We start from the raw sequence: 24,192 nt of genomic DNA, 5'->3' as shown, positions 1-24,192 counted from the left end.
CATTTGCAGTGTCGAGCGTGGGTGATTTATTATCTATTTACACCCAATGAATTAACTTCTATAAAACCTCATAAATTTATCTAAATGTAAGCAATAGTGGTATACAACGTAATTGAAATGGTTGTAATATTCGTATCTAGGGAAGATTTCCGACACATTCATTCATTATTCAACCTATTCTATTGGATAAGTAGTGAGTTCTAGTCAAGCGACCGTGGTTTGTCGATTCAAATGGAAACAAAGTAGTCTCATCGATCTTTGAATCGGAGTGTGCTGCATTCAGCTAAATATTATTCAATTAAACTCCACCTGGGGTATATAAAAGGTCATGGAAAACAGCTGAGGTCGTCTTACCACTTGCCAGTTGAGCAACACAGTGAGAGGGTCTCATAGTACATAACCACATGCATATTGATACTATGCACTAGAAGCTAACTGCATGAGTCATCCATTGAACCCAGGGTTCAAAAGTTGGGACTATAAGCGGTATGTTTAAGATGTCAAACCATTACATGTAGTTTTAATATTCAGAGATTCGAAGGGAGGTGTTAAATTATCGTGGTCAGACGATTTATTGACGTTAAAGGGACTTTCTCAACGTTATATCGAAAACATATTCGATGTTTACATATTAAATCTGACACCGGCGGCTTGTTGGAATGGTTCTTAGTGTAACCCGATAAAAATGTCCATTTTACTGAGTGTTCTTGCTCTCATGAGTACATCACTGGCAATAAGTGTTGCGCATGCGCCGAGGTGCTTTCGATTCAGAAACATTAGGAAAATGCCGTGAATATAGGATGAGAAATGAGAAATGTGTAGTGGGAGAGCGCTTACGAGTAGATGCAGGACTCTCCGCGTTTTACGGGCGAGTACGAATGAATTAAATCTGAAAAGACCACCCGACCTTGATGACGTAGAACGCAAAAAGGAACCAGGTACTCGGAGTTGGAATCAGATAGTTGCTATGGCATACACATAACCACTTTTCGAAAATGGATCATGGGCAGCTTTTGTGGGACATGTAAGATAGATCATATGATACAATGACAAGATTATTACTTTGGTACACGAGCAATATCTATTGTTTGGAGTAGGCCTAATCCTATTACATCGACCATGCACTATCATCGCCTCGGCTACACCCTTTACAATAGACATAATACGTCATTGCCTAATTCTGCCGAACAATATGTACTATGTTTACCCAGACTAATCCGTCGGCACTATGACTCGCAAGCAATGAAATCCTACATTTCTATTAGAATAAGTTGCTTAACAACGAGTGTGTCTTGAGGCATATTATCCGATTAATGTTCGCATCATCTCAGAGGTAAAGACATTATTGTTACCAGATTTGTTACACATATTCTTCAATTTAGTCTGGTTACTCTAAGGTTTCACGATGCATTTGCAGAGGAAAGCGCAACACTGGAAATGACTTATGGTGGTCAACCTGCCTCAGATCTCTGGCCAATATTTGTTACATTCCCGGCGTACCTGCAAGTATACAGCCAGGTCACGGGCCACGAATTGTGTCGACGACCCCGAGATATTGTTGGATGTTATTTGCAGTAAACAGAGTCAGAGAGGGAACCTGATAACGTGATCAAGTGTGTCATGACAGTACTGTGACATTGACCATACCTCATTAACAAATCCGCTACGATCCTCTAAGTTGTCGCAAATGAAATGATGTAGTAATTTATTTAAGTTTTTAATTCCCCTATCGCCGCGACGGCCACTTTCAATCGCTTGGACTTGTTGGCCGTGTTTTGAATGTATCCCCGGCTAATTTGGTTGATATCTGGCCTGGCTACACCATTACTTGCAAATGACGTAGTAGTTAGGTCCCAAAGGACCCCCTCAAAACACTTTGGGCAGTAAAGGTGTTAAACCAAAAATTAAAACCAAAATTGAAAAAAAACACCAAATCGTTTCAGAACCTTAGTTTATTCGGACAAGAGAGGTACAAATTCATTGAGAAGCGATTTAGCCATGATCCTTTATGTTTTGTCCGTACTATCTGTAGTCTAGCTGTTCTTGCAATAATCGTCGACACAGTAAGCTATCCACTCTTTGCATCCCGTTACGCACGACTCGTCCTGGTTGTCAGCTGGACCACATCCATCGAAACATTCAGGACCATGAACAGTTCTGCAGTTTTCTTCGCACGTGCCGTCCTCGGCTGACGCCACAGAAGCGGCGACGAATAAGAGAACCGCAATGAGCATGGTGTATTGGGCCTGAATAACAAAAGGGAAGCTAAATTGAGATAACAATATTTTTATAAATATTAAATACAAACCTATTACAACATATGGCATCCTCGAATACTAGGCTCGGTCGTATGCTCGTATCCTCCCTCCATTAATGACCCTAGAGTATATAATCCGATGTTTTTGTATGGGATGAGGCGGACAAATCTACCCCGCCCAATCAAAACTATGGCTCTTTCATTTTTACTATTACACTTACAGCGTCCGAATCACACTTTTATTGGCTGAAACTTCTAACCAAAACGCTATCTTAAGTAAGGAGCGTGTATCCGTCCCGCGATCGAAGAAAAAAGACTTCGTCGATAGATACCAACACAACAATATAAGTGAAAAGAAAAGTAAAGTTTGAACCGAATCTGATTTATTAAGTAACTCCCATGCAGTTTGTATTCATTTTAAATGCCTTATCGATACAAAATGTGACCCGCTCTACCAAAACTATGCGCTTGTCGCATCTGAACTTGTCCGTATCAACCTGTCAAGTTCAGATGCGACAAGCGCCTAGTTTTGGTAGAGCGAGTCACAAATGTGGTTCACGTTTATCAACGAACGGCGGATCCGGAGGAGCTATACGTCGGAGAAAACCCAACAATCCCGCTTGAAGCGTGTTGGTTTATTCAAGGCACAAGCCCGTTCCATTCCATGCAAATTTCGGTTTCTGTGAGGCGTAATTTGTTCGCTAACAGCTTCAAACTGGCGTGATGGTAATCTTTGAAATAGTCAACTTTTAGTTGAGTGACGTTTTATCCTGGAGCACTCCATACAGCCAGTCCACCTCACAAATGAGTAACTTACCTTCATCTTTAATTTGGCAACTGCTATCAGTGGAAAGCTGATCGAGAGCAACTGCTTCCTTCTACGACGTTTGGACAAACTGATCTGCTGCCGAATCGTGCGAAGATAAATAATAAGTGCAGTCGATTAAATTGACTACAAGCAAGCAGAGTATGTTTGAAAAGATTTCTATTCATTTAGAAACATGGTTCCAGGTTTAAAAAATAACACCAATTCCCAAGCTATGTGCGATATTTGCGTGTATAAATATTGTCAGTACGCGTGGAAAATTAATACTGTCCGTCGGCGGTCGTGATGAAAGATTTGACTAGTATCGTATGCAAATAAAAACTTTTTTGCAATTTCCGCACCTGCTGGTTAATTCTCATATCGAATGCCTGTTATTTGATTTATCTATGCACTGATCCGGCAGACAAGAAATCGGGAAAACAAACTAAATACCCCGAAAGTCATCTAAACTTAACCAAAGGAAGGACAGTACACCAAAGACCGACTTTTATAAGATAACGCATGTCCTCTTCTCGCTAACATTGCAGAGTGTATTGTGAGGAAGATTTGCGAAATACATGTATGCAATAGAAATACAGGTCGTCCTCGTGAATACCGGTATCGGGTGCCATTTTGAAGAGGCCTCTTGGGGTGCCATACATTGCATGGATTATAATTGGCTATTTATACTCCATGAACAGTGCTAATTAAATGTTATTGTATGCACAGGTCGTCACAGTCATTGGCTAAAGATCTGTAAGCCACACCAGCGGGTATTTCTAATGTTTTGTTAGTCAATGTTCCAGGGCGGTATGGGAAGCGGCGCTTTGTAGATTGTGCATGACAGTCACAATAAAAGCGGGACCAGGGCCTACTTAGTCCTACTGGTACCCTTTTGTGGACCTCCGAAATGTATGGTCCTACTTTTACAGTACAGAAATGATAGGCTACCGGTATTCACGAGGACATCAGGTATTGTATATTCGTCTCCACAATTGCAATTTTGAAATTTATATTCAATTACGCAGTTGGATATTTTCAAATTCAATTTCAAATTGCAGATTTTCAACGAACGGCGTAGACCTTTAAGTCTATTCGACATCTTGATAGACAAGCAGTACTGGCAGAGGGGACCACCACAATCGAAATTTTATTCAATAAGGCAGACAATGTCGGGAACGCATAGAATCTGATTATACTGCATTCCATCATTGCGAATGACCCATATGGTGTGGAATTTTGTTTCAAATGCACCGGATTTTATCAAGGATCACTTGCAGATCCGGAGATACTATTGGGAAAGAAATTATGGCTGAGTTAGAACCTTCAGGTGGTCTTGGCAAAAGTTGGCAAAGTGAGACAGCCCAAGCTACATCATGTCCAATATTGGGGCGGGTATTTTTATTGCCAATAACAATTTTGTGACTGGAATGCACCAGACGCTAATGTGTAACATTGGGACACGGACACTGGCTTTTTTTCTTATGCCAAAAATAATTTGTTTTCCTGAATGCATCATTTTGGCATTTACACTATTTAGGAAAATCCAAGGTCTGACATGGATTATTTTTCTTTATATCAATTTTGCCCCCTATCTCCCAAGACTTCAGCACATGCCCAATACTCGGTCGACTGTCTTAAAACAAAGCCTGCTCGCCTAAAAAGCAGTAGTTAAGTATTTGTGACTTGTATTTAGAGACGAAGGCCAAGAGACAGCCAGTCAATCAGAGAGATAGCTATTTACGTAATTAATCACGCATTGTAAGTTTGGAACCATGTACTAGACAATATGTAGTATTGCATCCAAATTATTTATTTTTGATATACATGTACTATTATCAAGCAGTTTTTACCAAAAATAGCATCTTTTCTAAATTTCAGATGAATATCAGATCGGAAATCGGCGCATTGAGATATGAAATAAGGGAAATAGCGATATATTGTGAGTAGAGATACAGACCGCGGTCCATCGAGTTTCAACATTTTTGCATACCTGAGTCGGATCTCATGAGGCAGTCATGGACAGCCAACTGATAGCTTGACAAGTTTGACGTATTCGAGTTATCACGAACAAAAATGGTAGCACCGCGTTATAAATCGTCTTGGAATCATTCGTGAACTTAAACGCAGCTTATCAATAAATTGCGTTACAATCTGTCTTCCGGAACTAATTTTACCATCCGACATGTCCCGCATCGTAATTCTCCGAAAGCTAATGTTCAAATTGGATTTAATGAAATAAGTATGGATATTTCTATAGATAAACGCGGCAACCAATCAACCCAAACAGATTGCATGCACTCGGATTTTTCTATCCGAATGGCCACACAATCACGCGACATTCAGTTAATCAACGGTTTTTTCAATTATAAGTGAAGATCTCGCTAAAAGGATGGGTGTCTATAAACCGAAGACCAAAGACCGAAGACCGAAGATCGAAGATGGAAGACCCCCCCAAAACTATAAAACGAAGATCCCCCCAACTATAAAAGGAAGACCCTAATGTCAACTATAAAACGAAGATCCCCCCAACTATAAAAGGAAGACCCTGATGTCAACTATAAAACGAAGATCCCCCAACTATAAAAGGAAGACCCTAATGTCAACTATAAAACGAAGATCCCCCCAACTATAAAAGGAAGACCCTGATGTCAACTATAAAACGAAGATCCCCCAACTATAAAAGGAAGACCCTGATGTCAACTATAAAACGAAGATCCCCCCATCTATAAAAGGAAGACCCTGGTGGTTTTAGACCCTCAAGTTCAGTTACTGCAGACTTGCACGTCATAACACGTGACTGAGCATCTGTATTTCAACAAGCAAGCTAGCCTGAGTGCGGCGTAGTGACATAGGAGATCAGATCATTCAGGTAAATTCCGGATTTTCCTAACACTGCATTTAGGAGTTGGCGACCGACCTGCCAGTCTCGACCCATGATGGTGGAGGACCAATTCCATATTGGCCGTGTGATCAACTAACCTGCTGGGAGCCTATGACGATACACACACATGCACATAGAAACAGCTTCTGGACGAAGCTGAGGGCTGGCTATGATGAGTACAGTGAGAAACTAGGTCATATTGGAGCACGGCTGCATGGTAACAGGTACGGGGCTCCCCGCCTTATGTAAACTGTGCCACTAAGCTGCTAAGGCTAGACACGACTGGTGTAGTACCCGGTACACTTACTTTCTCAAATCATTAATGTAGCATGGACCGAAAATGAAAACAAACTGTGCAGTAACTGAACATGAGAATGAAAACCATCAGGGTCTTCCTTTTATAGATGGGGGGATCTTCGTTTTATAGTTGACATTAGGGTCTTCCTTTTATAGTTGGGGGGATCTTCGTTTTATAGTTGACATCAGGGTCTTCCTTTTATAGTTGGGGGATCTTCGTTTTATAGTTGACATCAGGGTCTTCCTTTTATAGTTGGGGGGATCTTCGTTTTATAGTTTTGGGGGGGTCTTCCATCTTCGATCTTCGGTCTTCGGTCTTTGGTCTTCGGTTTATAGACACCCTAAAAGGATGAACCAAATTTCGTAAATTAAAAAATCAAATTTCGAATGCACGTGATGGTGTTGACCTGATAGTTGTCCACCCGTTCTAAACTACATAGAACTGCTATCGGAGATGCATCATTGTTACCGCTTGCAATGTATCATTACATACAGACCCCCGCACCCCTAACGGTACTGATACCGACAGACAACTCAACAAGTGACGCTAGGTCTACTGATAAGATCTTTATTCAAGAGCGTGAGCTTCGCTGCAAAGGCGTTCGAGGTCGCATCTCTGGCGCCCCCGAAGAGTCAAGACCAAAGCGTACGCCAATTTCCGAAAGCCCCTTAAAACATGCCTATTCAGCTATACGTAGGAGACACTTTACATAACAGAAAAATGAAATGATACTCCCTTTATGAAAACTTTTGGCCAGAATCATGTTCAAAAGCACGTTTTTATAACACTTCAACCCCACCCCCTTCCCCCGCTAGCTACGCCCATTATTCTGTATCTTTAATCCTGTTTACTATTAGTAATCCTGAGGATTCAATGACCACACCAATGTCAAGCTATCTACAAAACCTCATCCAAGGGTGAATTACTTATTGGTGACAAAATGGTCATCACGGTGGCCTTATCAAGCCTCATAGCCCCTCAGAATCCTTTCAACCTTTAGTCCGTTACGTTCAAATGATACAGAGCCAGACAAGTCCGGTAGCAGATGCCTAATCATCAACATCTTACTGCGAGAGGCCAGCCGAAGATGTCATTTAACAACACTAAAGTAATCTCCTGCGGAACATTGGCGATAATTACATGTTACAAGGAAACCCCTGTCGTCTCTACGGGCTAATTAAAGTCAATCTCCATTCTTGGTTGGCGGCCTTTTGTGCTTAGCTTCTGATCTTGTGATTTCAAGGGGTTGGGATCCCGCTAGTTAACAAAGGTTACCATAAAATGCGCAAATTCGCACGGCTTTTCTGGGACTGTTCCTCTTTGTTAAAACACTGTATGTAGACAGATATGTAACATTGATTTGAAAAGACTGTACGTGGGTCTTCGTGTGTTCTCGCATAGCCTATTACGTAGTAAGGCTATTGCGCATGCCGGGAATTGGGCAATGCCAATTTTGTTGAAATTGGCCAAGAAAACACAAAAATGTGTTACATGGGTACGTCCAGTACATTGTGGAAATCAAAAAGCAGTGGTTTTTTTCCAACTGATCATTCCACCAGGAATTCCTGACAATGTCTATGGTGTTTGCATTGGTAGCTTTGTTCGCAACGTTGTCAATTTCTTATAAAAACCCTGTCAAAACTCCAGTTGAAATTCTTATAAAATTGCTTGTTGTTATCGCGTTTCGTATATAAGAGCGTGAACGATTTTTTCTCGATTCTTTGTCAAATTCTTGAGGCGGAAAAATCGCACAAAAATCATGTCCGGAATCTGAGTGTATTCAGTAAGAGATGCGAAGTTAGAAAAATATCTGAATTTTCGACCTGGGACACATACATGTACACAAAGCCTAATTTCATGAGTATTGCAAAATACGATTCACTTTTTCGACTCCTCTTTAATCATGTTTATAATCGAGCATTTGATTGTACCGGACATTTTTTTGCGATATCTTCAAAATCAGACATCAGGACATCTCAAGACAAAAAAGAAAAATATGCACAAGACATATCCGTATTTTTACTCAAACCTGATGTACATGTATAATAAAACAATATTCATTGTTATCTTTTCAGGTTCATCAGTGACTCCGTAATAGTGCCTAACAATATGGAAAAATCGCCAGGATTGGCTAATTGGGCGTACGAATTTGACGGAGGAATTAACAACGACACGAATGGCACCAGCACCGTCCTCAATCTCTCGAACTTCGCTATGGGACCAAATAGTATTTGGGATCCTGATGAAATCATTCGAAACTTTCAACGACAGCAACTTTACTCCTTCGACGATCCTTTCACTATTGTTCTAATAATTCTATACAGTTTAGCGTTTCTCACTGGATTTGTAGGAAACGTCATGGTCATTGTGGTCGTCATACGTCATCGTTCTATGCGTACTTTAACAAACATGTTCCTGGTGAACTTGGCTATTGGTGATTTTCTGGTGATTGTGATATGTATGCCATTAACGCTGGGGAGTCTCGTGTACCATAATTGGGTGTACGGCGAGAGTATGTGTAAGTTGACGCCCTTCATTCAGGGAGTATCAGTAGCGGTAAGCGTGCTGACGCTATTAGCAATCAGCCTTGATCGATTTCTAGCCATTCTTAAACCGATGAAAGCGAGAATTATATTCTCAAAACGGACAATAAAGTTCATGCTCGTAGCAATCTGGATGTTATCTATTGCCCTTTTTGTGCCAATGTTATTTGTGAACAGCACCAAGAAAGAAATATATCTAGGCGGGCTGTTCGAGAAGACAATATGCTCGGAGCAGTGGCAGGAAATGACTTCTAAGCAGATTTACAGTTTGTTTGTTTTTCTTGCCTTATACATGATTCCATTGTTGATTATGACAGTTGCGTACATAAAAACCGGAAGCATTTTGTGGCGCGGTGACAAGAGTTTGAAGAGAAGTGGATCCCAGACAGGATCCGGGCAGGAACATGCCCAAACTAAAATATTACGCGGCAGACAACGCGTTGTAAAAATGCTTATCTCTATTGTGATAATGTTTGCGTTGTCTTGGTTACCGTACCACGTCATCAACATATGGACAGACATCACCATAAACAATGACGAAAGCGACCAATCGGATCCAACGCACGTTTCAATTTCTAAGAAAGGCTACCCATTGGCTCAATGGTTAGGTCTCGCAAATTCGGCATCCAATCCTATTTGTTATTGCTTCATGAGCAAATCGTTTCGTGGCGCTTTTATTAGTGTTTGTAAATGTGACGAGGGTGCGCTTGATTCACGTTCGTATTCCAGTAGACGGAAGCAAAATGGCCACAATCCAATGCGGTCTTGGAAGAATAGCTGCTCTATTTATGCAGCAAATAATGAGACCCCGGGTTTACTGAGTCGAATTATAAACAACGTGCGCAGAAACGACAGGAAAGATCGGAGTAAGGAAAGTTTAAATGAAGAGGATCCCGCAAATGTAGAGACGAAAGAACTGGTAGACAAGATAACAGCAATGTAGACTGTTACTAGCGTCCGTGTTCAGCTATTCAAAGGAATAACATACTCGTAATTAAGAAATGATAGATCGCGAGTGCGTACATTTCCCCGGCTTGTGGTCTTATATACAAACATTACATATTGTCTTGGATGAAATTCGTTATTTTTGGCACAATCTCATCAAGACCAATATTACCTAAAATGAAAACAGTAGTTACAAAAATGTCCTCGCGATACTGTTGAGCTAGCTCGCTAAACGCGAGCGCCTTTGACGAGAGATGCGCTGGGCAGAGCCTCGGTAACAGTCTTTTGTAGCGAATGTCACGATCGTCCAGCTAGCACTTTGTCTTTATAAGACTAAACTAACTGTGAGAACATGACTGTCTCCTTTGATATACGGGCTTCATCACACTGCTCTGACTATATCATGGTTGAGACATATGACTGAGATAACGATCGATTTTATAACTCACAGAATCGTGATCGAATGTTTATTCATCAAATGTGATAGTGTGTGTAGTGCTGCCACCAACGAACAAGTGATACAATTTAACGAATGATGTGACACTTATGCCTGTTCGAAGAAAAGGCTAGACCCTCTGCAGTCCCAGGCATGCAGCAGGAAGCAGGCTTATCAGGTTAATGATATATGCAGATTTTTGTTCTGTTTAGAAAGGAAAATGAAACACTGCTCCGAACTGGTCTCCGTATCCTCGATGCGAACACTAAAAGTAATCAAGCATGTCTCGAAAACGTACTTTTGAAAACTTATACATCAGACATTCTGATATGATTTTGCACATTATGTCTTCATCTTTTTGTGATACTTGTTATGTAATGCGATTGCACAGCGGAAATGAATTTCTCTTTTGTATCCAAGACATGTGTTATTTATTCACTTGTAGTGTTTACTTCTAGCTGCAAAGATACCATATCACGTGCAGAGGAAATTCTTATGTAAATAAACAATAACAATGTTAACAAATAAATACAAATAAAATATTGTTTCCTTAACATAACTGGTAACTCTGAATTGAATTCTAAGCATACATATTTGAAATTTTGGATACCATCAATGTTTAAGGAATCGATTGCTGCCAAGCGCCGCAAGGATGGATCGGAGTGCAAATATAGGCTAAAACCGCGGTGTCGCAGAGCTGTATTAGCCAGTTTGTATTAGTTTAATTGTCCTTGCTGCTGCATGGCTCAGGCCGACTGACACCCCCCCCCCCCCCATGAAACTTGACAGCAAAGAGTAGCGATAGCCATTGAATAAGCCGATTTATCTTCCAAGAATTTGGTCCGTACTACCAGATAGAATGCTGCAGTGTTGCTACCACATTCTTAGTGCTTAAAAATCATTGTTTATTGACAATCTAGTGAATATAAGATTGTGGTTTGCCCCATGCACCGGCTTGTCCCATGCACCGGGAATTTCCACCGATACTTCAAAAAAAAATCGCAAGTTGGACACATTATCTTGGAAGTATTCTTTCGAATCGTGTCGATGACCTTGGATGTATTAAGCTAAACTACAGCATAACTATGATCCCTGCATGCACTCTCAGGGTTTTATCTTTTGAAACATGTTTAAAGGTTTTTGCCCCCCCCCTCGAGTTTTTCGGTAAAGGGGTGCAAATTTGTGTTCGCTAAAAAAACCTTTAAAGATCAAAAACTCTGTTTCTAAGAGTATTTAAGGCGGAGTATTAACAGCTGAAGCACTTTATAAAGATCAAACATTCAAAGATCAAAAACACTGTTTCTGAGAGTGTTTAAGGCGGAGTATTTACAGCTGAAGCACTTTTTACCGATAACAAATCATCGTTTAACGTTCATCTAATAACAATATCCCAAAACAGGTTGATGCAAAAAGAAAGTTTTTTGGGGGGGTTTGGAGCGGGATCGTTTCCAAAACATTTCGAGATATTCTGGCTTCACTGTTGTTTGCATGGGCCAAGGTCTCCATGACACCTTTGTATACAACCATGACTGATGAATGGAGCATCCCGATTGTAGGGTTCTCAATGGCAGATTGAGGGTGCGCGCAAAAGGCCCCCTTTTCTCGGAGAAAAATGATTTTAGGGCGCTTTTCACCTAGAGCCGATGACTACTTCTAATATCAGCCAACAGGTGTCCGGCCAACGCCTAAGTAATGGCACTGAACTTTAATTTCTTTTTCCAGTTCCAACCCTCCTCCTCGTTTTAAGATCACAACCATCTGTCCATTAGGGCTAACAGGGTTCGGCTGCGCCGCTACTCTCTTTCCTAAATTTCTCGATCGGCCACTATGGTTCTTTTGCGGGTGGACCTGCTGGGTGGAGCCAGGTAGTATGTATTTTAAAGCCGGTCACTTATTAAGACCGGAACTCTTATTTCTTATAGTCTCTCTTAAGAAGGTAATATATTCTGGTTTCGACCTTTTTTTAGATTATCCCTTCTGTATCCTTTGCTGCTTGTTTATGCAAACCAAAACTTCCTTCCTAAAGCTCTGTTCTTTGCACATGTACAACATCGTCAAGTTGCCTCTTGTGTTTTTGGTCCTCAAACTCCAGCTCGTCATAATCTGTAATCCCGTCTGCACACTCAGTTTCATGATCGTTGCGCTCAATATGAGGTTTAATAGCCTCCCGAAAGACTCCATCGATATCCGACTCAGCAAATTCAGAATCATCGCTTTCTATGTCGTCGTAAATGAGTAGACTTTTTTGTGGCTCGCGTCGTTTCGGGTTGCCTCTCCTACGTCTGCGTGCGTACGCATATGCATAGTCAACATCAGCATCTTCACCATCATTTGACCTTGAACCAACGCCACTGCACTTGTTCGGGTCATCAAAATCGTCTGCTAATGAGTAGTCTGTTTCGTTTTCAACCGGATTTGAATCAGACACTAGCTGATCTTGGCGTTCATTTGAATGGCTTGGTCTTGGGATGGAAGTCTGACCCTGAACTCGGTCATCTTCCGGGTTTTTATTTTTCTTAGGTTTGTTGATCTGGGCGTAAATCACTTCACCACCGTCAGAGGGCACTGCAGCCCCTACCCCTAACAATAAATCCTCCCCACCAAATGTTACAGACTTGGGCAGCGGAAACATCCCCCTGTGCATTTCCTTCTCTTCTCCCTCACTTGACCTCTGGCGAACATTCTCACCTTTGAACGTTCCGAAGGCAACACCCACTCCGTACGACGACACGGGCCCCGAGAGGCTACCATTTCCTAAGCTCTCCTGTGATTCGTAGATTTCCTTGTCAACCATATCCATGGCGAAGTTCTCCTTGGCGTACAGGCTCTCCACCCCGTAGTCTGGGACGCTAAACCTAACCGTGTCTTCAAACTTGGCGTGGTTTGATTTCTGCCGCTTCCTGTAGAAGAGAAGCGAGTCATCAGTGGCACCAGGCAAAGTTTGGCAAGTACTGACAATACATTCCATTACAACTGGCTATGACGAATTTGGGTAATACATCATCTGATCGAACCTGCTGACGACAGATCAATGTCGCAATGACCTATGCCAGACACTGCATAATGTCCATCCTCTTTGGCACCAGTCTGACAAGATGACTTGTCCAATTGCCAATACCAGACATTCTCCGTAAAAATATCATTGTACTTACTTGATTATGACAACGATAACAATGGTGATAACGATCGCGATGACCGCAGTAGGTACCACAATGTAGATGATTTTCAAGTCGTCTTTCGTCATCCCGACTGCAGCCTAAAGAGTACAAGATGCGAGAACAGGGCTATTTATATTTATATCTAAATGAAGAATTTGGCTTCCACGAACTGGACTAACTTGGTGTTTTTTTTCATCTCTTGCAATATGGTCAATGCGCATGCCATAACATTCGTTATAATGGCAACTGAATACTCAGACCAGACAGATATTACGTTGTAAATGAGTATTCGATCCATAAATGAGGAAATTAAAGACAAAATGAAGTAACGGTTTTTTTTCCAGGAGCCACGTTGTTCGAAACGTGATCAATCTGCTTTAGATCACTCAACGGGTATATGAGCCATGTCATCCCTTTAGAGGAATGATAAAAAGACCTACTGGTGTTACTGCTCTTGATGTCGTTGCTGTGCTCGTATGTGCTGTTGTCGTCATTGACGTCTTCTCTGCTGTCACCATAGTTGCTGTCTCATTAGTTGTGGTTGTTGTTGTGGTCGGTGTTGTTGTTTCATTAGTTGTCGTCGCTGTTGTCTCCGTAGTTGCTGTTTCATTAGTTGTGGTTGTTTTTGTGGTCGGTGTTGTTGTTTCATTAGTTGTCGTCGCTGTTGTTTCCGTAGTTGCTGTTTCATTAGTTGTCGTCGCTGTTGTCTCCGTAGTTGCTGTTTCATTAGTTGTGGTTGTTTTTGTGGTCGGTGTTGTTGTTTCATTAGTTACCGTCGTTGCCGTACTATTTGCTGTCACCGACGTTGTCGGTGTGGTAGGTGGTAAAGTCGGTGAAGTTCCCAGCCCCTCATTGCAGGTAATTGCTATGTTTACGGGAGCTGAATATTTAAGAGGAACAATTGCTACAGCTACATCAACAGTCAGTGAAATGTTTAGTCTATAAATTACTGAATTAAGATATGGAAAACGTCATTTGGTCTGAATGAGGAAAATTGGACATACTTTATCAGCGACTCAATCTTTGTAAAATGATTTGTTTTCCGTGTTCTCATAATTCAACAGTGTTTCCATAGAGTAGAAATCTAAAGCGGCAACGGCTTTTCAATTCGGGAAAAAAGTGAAAACGTGTCTATCTGTCTTTCAGAATTCCCAAACAATGAGGGAGAACACACGGGCTGAAACACTCATGACAAAAACATTTACTGGTAAAAGGCAGGGCGACGTATTAAATTTTCGAAATGTTCGTGCTTCTTAAGAAACGTGAGTCTGGTTATAACACGAGCTTATTACACCAGCTATTTTATTCTATGTTATTCGTCATTGTCACAACTTAAACGAGCTATTAAAAAGTTGCCGAAGATGTACAACCTGATGACGTTGTGTATTTCTATTCCATGCCCCCATATTCGAAATATTTTATCTAAAAAGCTACCGTTGATTAATTGCTGTTCGTTTTGTTTTATTTTACTAGATGTTATTTTTAATGCCATGCATGGTCAAAAACATGCAATAACTTACCTCTACTTTCTAATCCGATCCAAAAGTATCCTTGCCCTGGAAACCTGGGAACAAACGACACAGAGAGAGCAGGAGAAATGTTTGTTGTCTCCTGATTCAGTATATACCCCGTATTATCGGCAACAGTGGTTAATTTTTTATTTGTACCATTACTCAATTTCAAAGTCAGTGTCTCGGGCAGCTGGGTGAACATGTCATACAGTGTCAACCAGAAGTCACCGACGGTTTTGTTTTGAGACACTGATATAGAGCAAGTGCAGTTTGCTGCGTTGGTGTAGGTATAATAGGCCGGATATCCTGGGCTCTGAAGGTAAACTGGAGTTGATGTCAACACGCTTACATCTGAGCACATGTTGAACCGCCGTATCGAAGACAACTCATCAACTGAAAGCATAAGTTTTATTGATATGTAACGATATAATGATATGATACATTTGTTAATAAAGGGAAGATGTTGAATGGAAAACGGCCAAATCTCAAAATAGTCAGCAACAGGACTGAACCTTCAGCCATGAAAGTCACAAGATGATGTTTCAACTATATTTATTATATCAGTAGGCATAGTAAAGCAACACAGGGCAACCGGAATGCTCCATACATCTATGTCTTTTGACTAATTTCCATCATGTTTCGGAGTACGAAACTGCACACCCTGTCTCCTAAATTTCGAAGACAATCAAATCATGACAACGATTCAGGCTAAAATTAACCAAACGCCTATCGGAGGGATCCTATCGAAGCCACAGCATGCCTGTTCAACGTAAGGCAAATGTGTGTTAGGGCTTACCGCAAGTATAATTCATTCTTAAGTAGGTAGCGTTAGATAGCTTTCCATTTGTACATCTTTCCTTTTGCAGGTTACACCACTCCCAGGCAAAATGAACTGCGAGACCACTTCTTGACCACAGAGCACCCGAGCTGTTATCATTGCAGCTGCTAACTTCTTGGCTTTCGACTGAGTGGATCAGTATGTACTGAGTTGACGTGCAGGTCCCCTGCAGTAAGAATATTTCCTCATGACAGGCTGTCGTGGTCTTAGCTGGAAAGGTTAATGACGTCGGAATAAAATGGCAATGGAAAATAAGACTAGGACGTACTTGACATGCAGACTGAGTATAACCCTACTCACACCAGTACAAAGTATCTAAATTAAATTGATATTTCGTTTCATCAGACAACTCTCAGCACATATCTTTTGCTCCTGAAAATAATTTGTCATTGAATCCAGCATGTCAGAAACAGTTCGACACAGGTCGATAGAAGGTCATTCGATCGTCAAGCAGAACCGACATCTTATCAGAAGTAATTGCTGATTGACCACACTAAAAAGTGTATCATTATTATGCAAATCTATATCGACTCGTTTAGGTCAGGTAATTTAACTTACCACTGCTGAGTGCTGCCAGTGATAGAAAAGAAATGATGCCGAACACAGCTATAGCAGTTCTCATCTTGACGGTCCTCAACATGCTTGGTCACCTCCGTAGTCGTGGGAAGATGACCTGACCTTTAGTATCCTGTGGTATTGTCTTTCTGTCGTGCTGCTTGGAATTTATATGATATCCAAGTCGAGAGTTCTCTTCATATTTATTGACAAGTGCCTTCACTTTGAACGTAGTACTGCTAGCCTACATGAACATTCGCCTCATGATGATACAATGATTCCATCATGACATCGTGATCTAAACTTGTCTTCAACAAATCAGTCATCGGCTTTTAATCATCCTCCATAGCCGTCAATGCATATAGTACTTCCCCGGTCGAATCAACTTCTCACACAGATACAGTCCACGTTCGTATGCAGGCTTCGAAGTAGCAAATGTAAAGAAACTTGTTTACAATCCCAAGAAGGAAGAGAAGTTTGAAACTCTCTTGTTAACCAATAACATCGAACCGTTTTTAATGGACTGTATGGTCATGTGGGTATTTCTATGTCCATGAAATATTGGATATCAATACGCATACACCCATAGGCCAACATTAAGCATTTGCATTCGTAGTCCCATCAATTTATTTTAAAAATCGAATTCTTTAGAACCACCCGTTTCATCTTATCTTGACCATGATATTTTCGTTGACTTTACACTACAATGCAAACACCTTGCAAAGTTGAGTCTTGTCGTCTTCTTTTGAAAATTCAAATAGTTTGTGTGAGACCAAAAGCACATCCATTGATCTTTGATTCACTCTGTGCACGCTTGAATGAGTTCATGAGACACGACCACATATTTCGGTTATGGTATGTCCTGGGAAAACTTCTCAATATCAATTATATTAATGGTGTTTTCAATCTCCAGCTACGAATACATGACCCGAATTGGTCGACCCCTTATTCTCTGACGAAATGGGAATAGCCGATATCATGAACAGGGAATTTCGAACAACGATTTATTATGGTTGTATCGCCAATCCACAATAGGCCTACTCTGGCGAGGTAGCATTGTATTTACTGTATATATTAGATGAACATGTACTGGTATGGGCCGTGAAAACCGCAAAGAATCTGTACATGTTTTTGTAAGCGGTCGTCGCTCGCGCAAACTTGTCTTGCATGTTTTTGTGAAAGAGGACGTCGAAGAACGCGGTCGTATATCAAAACAGACGTTGGGTGGCGCTCGCGCAAACTTGCCTCACATGTTTTTGTGAAAGAGGACGTCGAAGAACGCGGTCGTATAAAAAAACAGACGTTGGGTGGCGTTCGAGACGGGTCATCCTATTTAGCGTCCAGTGGCGATCAGTGGCGTCCAACGCGAAATAATAGGGTGTATATGGTTAAAAATGTTTTCAAGCTCCTAAAACACTTTCACGATCTTAGTATGCGTCCAGCAAAAGTACTGGACGCCATGTTTGTTTTAGCTGCCGTTCCTTGGGTTTATAGAAAAAGCGGAATCGGGATCTGGCATCAGGTTGGCATACTAAGATCGTTTTCTGGTTATGATTATTCAAAAACTAGGTTTGCAAACTCCACCAAACTTCTAAATCTTGTTTATTGAAAGTGTTTTAGGAGCTTGAAAACATTTTTAACCATATACACCCTATTATTTCGCGTTGGACGCCACTGGTCGCCACTGGACGCTAAATAGGATGACCCGTCTCGAGCGCCACCCAACGTCTGTTTTTTTATACGACCGCGTTCTTCGACGTCCTCTTTCACAAAAACATGTGAGGCAAGTTTGCGCGAGCGCCACCCAACGTCTGTTTTGATATACGACCGCGTTCTTCGACGTCCTCTTTCACAAAAACATGCAAGACAAGTTTGCGCGAACGACGACCGCTTACAAAAACATGTACAGATTCTTTGCGGTTTTCACGGCCCATATACTGGATCCATTCCAAATGTTGTTGCTGTAACAATCAATGAATTTCGAAGACGACAAAGCTAAAATGGTATGTCTTCATCAATTTATTTATATGTAGCTTGTCTGGTTAACGATATACAAATTATGTTGCCTGCAGGCTTGAACTACGAATTGAAAAATCGAATATAAATTGCTTTGGAGGCATTTTTTGAGGGAAGAACTCAAGTTGTCAACCGGTTAGAACTGGCGACATATGACATAATGACAGCTAAAAAATGGATAATAATACAGATACATTCTTAAACGTTGTGCAGAAATTTAAATAACAATTTAATTTTCGAAATAAATAAAAATAAATTCCTGATGGAGCCGTTTGCCTGGAAACCTGGTCATGTACAAAAAGTGTGCTGGAGGGGTTGGGTTATCAGGGTAAAAGGATAATCAAAGGGGCATTATGAACGAATTCTGGAATACAATTTTGAATTCCGTCAGTGACCAGCAGCTTAATTCGATTAAAATCTTTATTGTGGCTGCAAACATTCACAAAGGGCTACGGAGCCTATTATTGTTACATAAAAAAACATACAAGGTCAATGCAACGATACTTGTATGAAAATTGAAATATAAATTCAATGTGCCATACGAAAAATAAAGAAATAGACTGTACACATCTGAATAGATTATTTCGTTCTTACATTAGTCTCTCTTTAGAAAGTAAGATATTCTGGCTTCGACCTATTTTTATATGATCCTTTGCTGCATGTTTGTGACGCCCGTGTACCTAAAGATCAGTTCTTTGCACATGTACGATATCGTCAATTTGCCTCTTGTGCTTCTGGCCCTCAAACTCCAACTCGTCATAGTCTCTAATCCCGTCTGCACACTCAGTTTCATGACCGTTGAGCTCAATTTGAGGTTCAATAGCCTCCCGAAAGACTCCATCGATATCCGACTCAGCAAATTCAGAATCATCGCTTTCTATGTCGTCGTAAATGCGTACACTTTCTTGTGGCTCACGTCGTTTCGAGGTTCCTCTACCTCGTCTGCGCGCGTACGCATATGCATAGTCATCATCAGCATCTTCACCATCATTTGACCTTGAACCAACGCCACTGCACTTGTTCGGGTCATCAAAATCATCTGTTAATGAGTAGTCTGTTTCGTTTTCAACCGGATTTGAATCGGACACTAACTGATCTTGGCGTTCATTTGGATGACTTGGGCTTAGGATGGAAGTCAGACCCTGAACTCGGTCATCTTCCGGGTTTTTATTTTTCTTAGGTTTGCTGATCTGGGCGTAAATCACTTCGTCACCGTCAGAGGGCACTGCAGCCCCGACCCCTAACAATAAATCCTCGCCACCAAATGTTACAGACTTGGGCAGCGGAATCATCCCCCTGTGTATATCCTTCTCTTCTCCCTTGTCGTTCAATTCCTCATTTGACCTCTGGCGAACATTCTCACCTTTGAACGTACCGAAGGCAACGCCCACTCCATACGACGACACGGGCCCCGATAGGCTACCATTTCCTAAGCTATCCTGTGATTCGTAGATTTCATTGTCAACCATATCCATGGCGAAGTTCTCCTTGGCGTACAGACTCTCCACCCCGTAGTCTGGGACACTAAACCTAACCGTGTCTTCAAACTTGGCGTCGTTTGATTTCTGCCGCTTCCTGTAGAAGAAAAGAGGGTCATAAGTGGCACTTGGCAAAGTTATCGAACCCGCTGACGAGAGATCAATCACTCGGAAGGACTTACGATGATCACCGCAAAGAGCGGTTATTGTCATATGCGATTTATATCACAGGTAGTAGCAGCGATTTTAATAGTTTGGGTTTTTTGGGAGCAGAAGGCCGAGGTTCAAGAAGGTACTGATCCCGAAATAGTCTATCGGATTTGCAGACTGAGTTAACAACACGCCTGTGCTGCCGGTCCAACCAACCTTTTGGGGCGATGTAGAAGCTTACGTATCGAACTTTGAGAACAAATTTCCTGTGTATGGGCGGGCTTTAGTCTGAGGGATTAATGCAGTCCAAATGTCTCTGCATGGACATCGCCCCACACAAAAATCTGGTTGTATCCAAATTCTTACAAAATAAAGAGGTTTTAAGCTTTTTTGAATATCTTTTAGGGTTTCCAGCAAACTCAAGCAGCCCGGCCGTAGAGGTTTTTCTAGAATTATGAATTGACCGTTAAGGGTTTTCACCACATCAAAAAAAAATACCCTGGGTTTTTTCCAATTCTCTGAAAAACCTCCAGAGGTTGCCCTTTTTTATGACTTAATAATGATTCCAAAACTTCGAAGACCATTGTTTTTGAAGAGTGTCCAACTCTCGATAAGCGTTGCAGGACGCAAAAACCCCACCAATAAAGTGGACATCTATTTGGGGTCAAGTGGACATCGCCGGAAGAAAAAATCTTTATTTTTTGTACAGCTAGATTCGACCTTAACTTTATAAAAAAGATCAAGAGTAAGGTTAAGCCAGACACTGCAGGGATGTCTATCCTTTTTGGCATTAGTCTGAGAAGATGACTTGTCATATTGGCATCACCAGACATTCTACCCAAAGATATCATTTTTACTTTTACTTACTTGACTATGACAACGATAACAATGATGATAATTATCGCTATGACCACAGTAGGTATCGCAATGGAGATGGTTTTTAGGTCGTCTTCCGCCATCACAATAGCAGCCTGGGGAGAAGAATATATGAGAACTGAGTTATTCGTGACTTTTGCTTCCACGAACTAACTAAAAACACGTTACCCAGGTATATGAATACTCCCATCTGGCGATATCACTTAGTTGTAGGCAGTTTCACACGTAGTAATAGGATTTTGGCATGAGGCAGGTTGACTCGGTTCCAATGTTCGAAAAGTTATCAACCTTGTATACTTCAAAATATATCGACATGATATTTTGGTATCATTCAGACGGAAAATTTTTAATAAACAAAACGTACCGGTTTTACTGAGCTTAGAGTCCCTGTCGGCATTTTTGTGTCCGTATTCGTCGCCATTTCAGTTGTTGTTGTTTCATTAGTTGTCGTCGCTGTTGTCTCCGTAGTTGCTGTTTCATTAGTTGTGGTTGTTTTTGTGGTCGGTGTTGTTGTTTCATTAGTTGCCGTCGCTGTTTTTTCCGTAGTTGCTGTTTCATTAGTTGTGGTTGTTTTTGTGGTCGGTGTTGTTCTTTCATTAGTTGCCGTCGCTGTTGTTTCCGTAGTTGCTGTTTCATTAGTTGTGGTTGTTTTTGTGGTCGGTGTTGTTGTTTCATATATAGTTGCCGTCGCTGTTGTTTCCGTAGTTGCTGTTTCATAAGTTGTGGTTGTTTTTGTGGTCGGTGTTGTTGTTTCATTAGTTGTCGTCGTTGGCGTACTCTTTGCTGGCACCGACGTTGTCGAAGTGGCAGGTGGTGAGGTCGTTGATGTTCCCGGAAATTCATTGCAGGTTATCGATATGTTTAGAGGAGCTGAAATTTAAGATTAACAAATGCTACAGCTACATCAACAGCCAGTGCATGTTCAGCCAATAGTTAACGGAATGATGATGATATGGAAAATGTCATTGGATCTGAATGACCAAAATGGGACATCATTTATCAGCGACACAATCTTTGTAAAATGACTGCTGTTATGTTTTTGGTTGTTCTCATAATTCAACAGTGTTTCCATAGAGTAGAAATCTAAAGCGGCAACGGCTTTTCAATTCGGGAAAACCGTGAAAACGTGTCTATCGGTCTTTCAGAATTCCCAAACAATGAGTGAGAATACACGGGCTGAAACACTCAAAAACATTTACTGGTAAAAGGCCGGGTGACGTATCAAATTTTCGAAATGTTCGTGCTTCTTTAGAAACGTGAGTCTGTATATAACACGAGCTTATTACAGCAGCTATTTTATGTTATTCGTCATTGTCACAACTTTAACGAGCTATTAAAAACTTGCCAAGATGTACAACCTGATGACGTTGTGTATTTCTATTCCATGCCCCCATATTCGAAATAATTTATCTAAGAAGCTACCATTAATTAATTGCTGTTCGTTTTGTTTTGTTTTACTAGATGTTATTTTTAATGCCATGCATGGTCAAAAACATGCAATAACTTACCTCTACTTTTTAATCCGATCCAAAAGTATCCTAGACTAGAATACATGGGAACAAACGACACAGAGAGAGCAGGAGAAATGTTTGTCGTCTCCTGATTTAGTATATAACCCGTAATAATATTGGTAACAGTGGTTAATTTTTTATTTGTACCATTACTCAATTTCAAAGTCAGTGTCTCGGGCAGCCCAGTGAACATGTCATACAGTGTCAACCAGAAGTCACCGAGGGTTTGGTTTTGAGACACTGATATAGAACAAGTGCAGTTTGTTGCATTGGTGTAGCTATAATAGCCTGGATATCCTGGGCTCTGAAGGTAAACTGGAGTTGACATCACCTCGCTTACATCTGAGCACATATTGAACCTCCGTGTCGAAAACGATTCATTAACTGAAAGAATAAGTTTTATTCATATGTAACGATATAATGATATGATACATTTGTTAATTCTAACGTCAAAATCCCAAAATAGTCAGCAACAGGACTTCACCTTCAGCCATGAAAGTCACAAGGCGGTGTTTCAACTATTTTATCAGTAGTAAAGCAACACAGGCCCACCGGAATGCTCCATACATCTATGTATTTTGACTGATTTCCATCATGTCTCGGAGTACGAGACTGCACACCCTGTCTCCTTAATTTCGAAGACAATCAAATCATGACAACGATTCAGGCTAAATTAACCAAACGCCTATCGGAGGGATCCTATCGAAGCCACAGCATGCCTCTACGTAAGGCAAAGGTGTGTTAGGGCTTACCGCAAGTATAATTCATTCTTAAGTAGGTAGCGTTAGATAGGTTTCCAGTTGTACATCTTTCCTTTTGCAGGTTACACCACTCCCAGGCAAAATGGACTGCGAGACCGCTTCTTGACCACAGAGCACCCGAGCTGTTATCATTGCAGCGACTAACTTCTTGGCTTTCGACTGAGTAGATCAGTATGTACTGAGTTGGCGTGCAGGTCTCCTGCAGTAAGAATCTTCCCTCATAACAGGCTGTCGTTGTATTAGCTGGAAAGGTTAGTGATGTCGAAATAAATTTGGTAATGGAAAAAAAAGATTATGACCTACTTGACATGCAGACTGAGTATAAGCCTACTCACACCAGTACAAAGTATCTAAATTAAATTGATATTTCGTTTCATTAGACAACTCTCAGCACATATCTTTTGCGCCTGAAAATAATTTGTAAGTGAATCCAGCATGTCAGAAACAGTTCGACACAGGTCGATAGAAGGTCATTCGATCGTCAAGCAGAACCGACATCTTATCAGAAGTATTTGCTGATTGACCACACTAAAAAGTGTACCATTATTATGCAAATCTATATCGATTCGTTTAGGTCAGGTAATTTAACTTACCACTGCTGAGTGCTGCCAGTGATAGAAAAGAAATGATGAACACAGCAATAGCAGTCCTCATCTTGACGGTCCTCAACATGCTTGGTCACCTCCGCAGTCGTGGGAAGATGACCTGACCTTTAGTATCCTGGGGTATTGTCTTTCTGTCGTGCTGCTTGGAATTTATATGAGATCCAAGTCGAGAGTTCTCTTCATATTTATTGACAAATGCCTTCACTTTGAGCGCATTACTGCTAGTACATGAACATTCGCCTCATGATGATACAATGATCCCATCATGACATCGTGATCTAAACTTGTCTTCAACAAATCAGTCATCGGCTTTTAATCATCCTCCATAGCCTTTTACGCATATAGTACCTCCCCGGTCGAATCAACTTCTCACAAAGATAAAGTCCACGTTCTTATGCAGGCTTCGAAGCAGCAAATGTAAAGAAACTTGTTTACAATCCCAAGAAGGAAGAGAAGTTCGAAACTCTGATGTTAACCAATAACATCGAACCGTTCTAAATGGACTGTATGGTCATGTGGGTATTTCTATGTCCATGGTATATTGGATATCAATACGCATACACCC

At 41.1% G+C, this 24,192-nt stretch overlaps 3 protein-coding genes and 1 long non-coding RNA gene across 4 annotated transcripts in view; 1 reads left to right on the top strand and 3 right to left on the bottom strand.

The window, feature by feature from the left end:
• Positions 1–9,730, top strand: part of LOC135502223 (QRFP-like peptide receptor) — a 34,382-nt gene extending 24,652 nt beyond the window's left edge. Inside the window, exon 2 of the mRNA XM_064794880.1 lies at positions 8,320–9,730. Within this exon, the coding sequence (XP_064650950.1) occupies positions 8,354–9,730 (1,377 nt within the window). The 5' untranslated portion in view covers positions 8,320–8,353. The remainder of the gene's footprint in view (positions 1–8,319) is intronic.
• On the bottom strand, positions 1,935–3,305 carry LOC135502486 (uncharacterized). The gene is made up of 2 exons (XR_010449780.1): positions 3,075–3,305; positions 1,935–2,246 (listed from the first exon to the last, which is right to left on the bottom strand). It is a non-coding gene; the product is annotated as an uncharacterized LOC135502486 (long non-coding RNA).
• Positions 9,731–12,092: 2,362 nt separating the features above from the next.
• On the bottom strand, positions 12,093–16,708 carry LOC135502467 (mucin-5AC-like). Its single transcript, XM_064795306.1, has 6 exons — positions 16,234–16,708; positions 15,634–15,885; positions 14,847–15,230; positions 13,767–14,206; positions 13,321–13,424; positions 12,093–13,068 (listed from the first exon to the last, which is right to left on the bottom strand). The coding sequence occupies exons 1-6, from the start codon at positions 16,313–16,315 to the stop codon at positions 12,189–12,191; spliced, it is 2,142 nt and encodes a 713-aa protein (XP_064651376.1). The 5' UTR covers positions 16,316–16,708; the 3' UTR covers positions 12,093–12,188.
• Positions 16,709–18,267: 1,559 nt separating this feature from the next.
• Positions 18,268–24,187, bottom strand: LOC135502465 (mucin-3B-like). The gene is made up of 6 exons (XM_064795302.1): positions 23,616–24,187; positions 23,014–23,265; positions 22,259–22,645; positions 21,115–21,620; positions 20,742–20,845; positions 18,268–19,821 (listed from the first exon to the last, which is right to left on the bottom strand). Exons 1-6 carry the CDS (start codon positions 23,692–23,694, stop codon positions 18,927–18,929), a joined length of 2,223 nt encoding a protein of 740 aa, XP_064651372.1. The 5' UTR covers positions 23,695–24,187; the 3' UTR covers positions 18,268–18,926.
• Positions 24,188–24,192: the final 5 nt, after the last annotated feature.

Source organism: Lineus longissimus, chromosome 18, assembly GCF_910592395.1.
Source record: "Lineus longissimus chromosome 18, tnLinLong1.2, whole genome shotgun sequence".
Taxonomy (NCBI): domain Eukaryota; kingdom Metazoa; phylum Nemertea; class Pilidiophora; order Heteronemertea; family Lineidae; genus Lineus; species Lineus longissimus.
The sequence above is the reverse complement of the archived record's forward strand: the minus strand, read 5'-3'. Positions and strand labels throughout refer to the sequence as shown.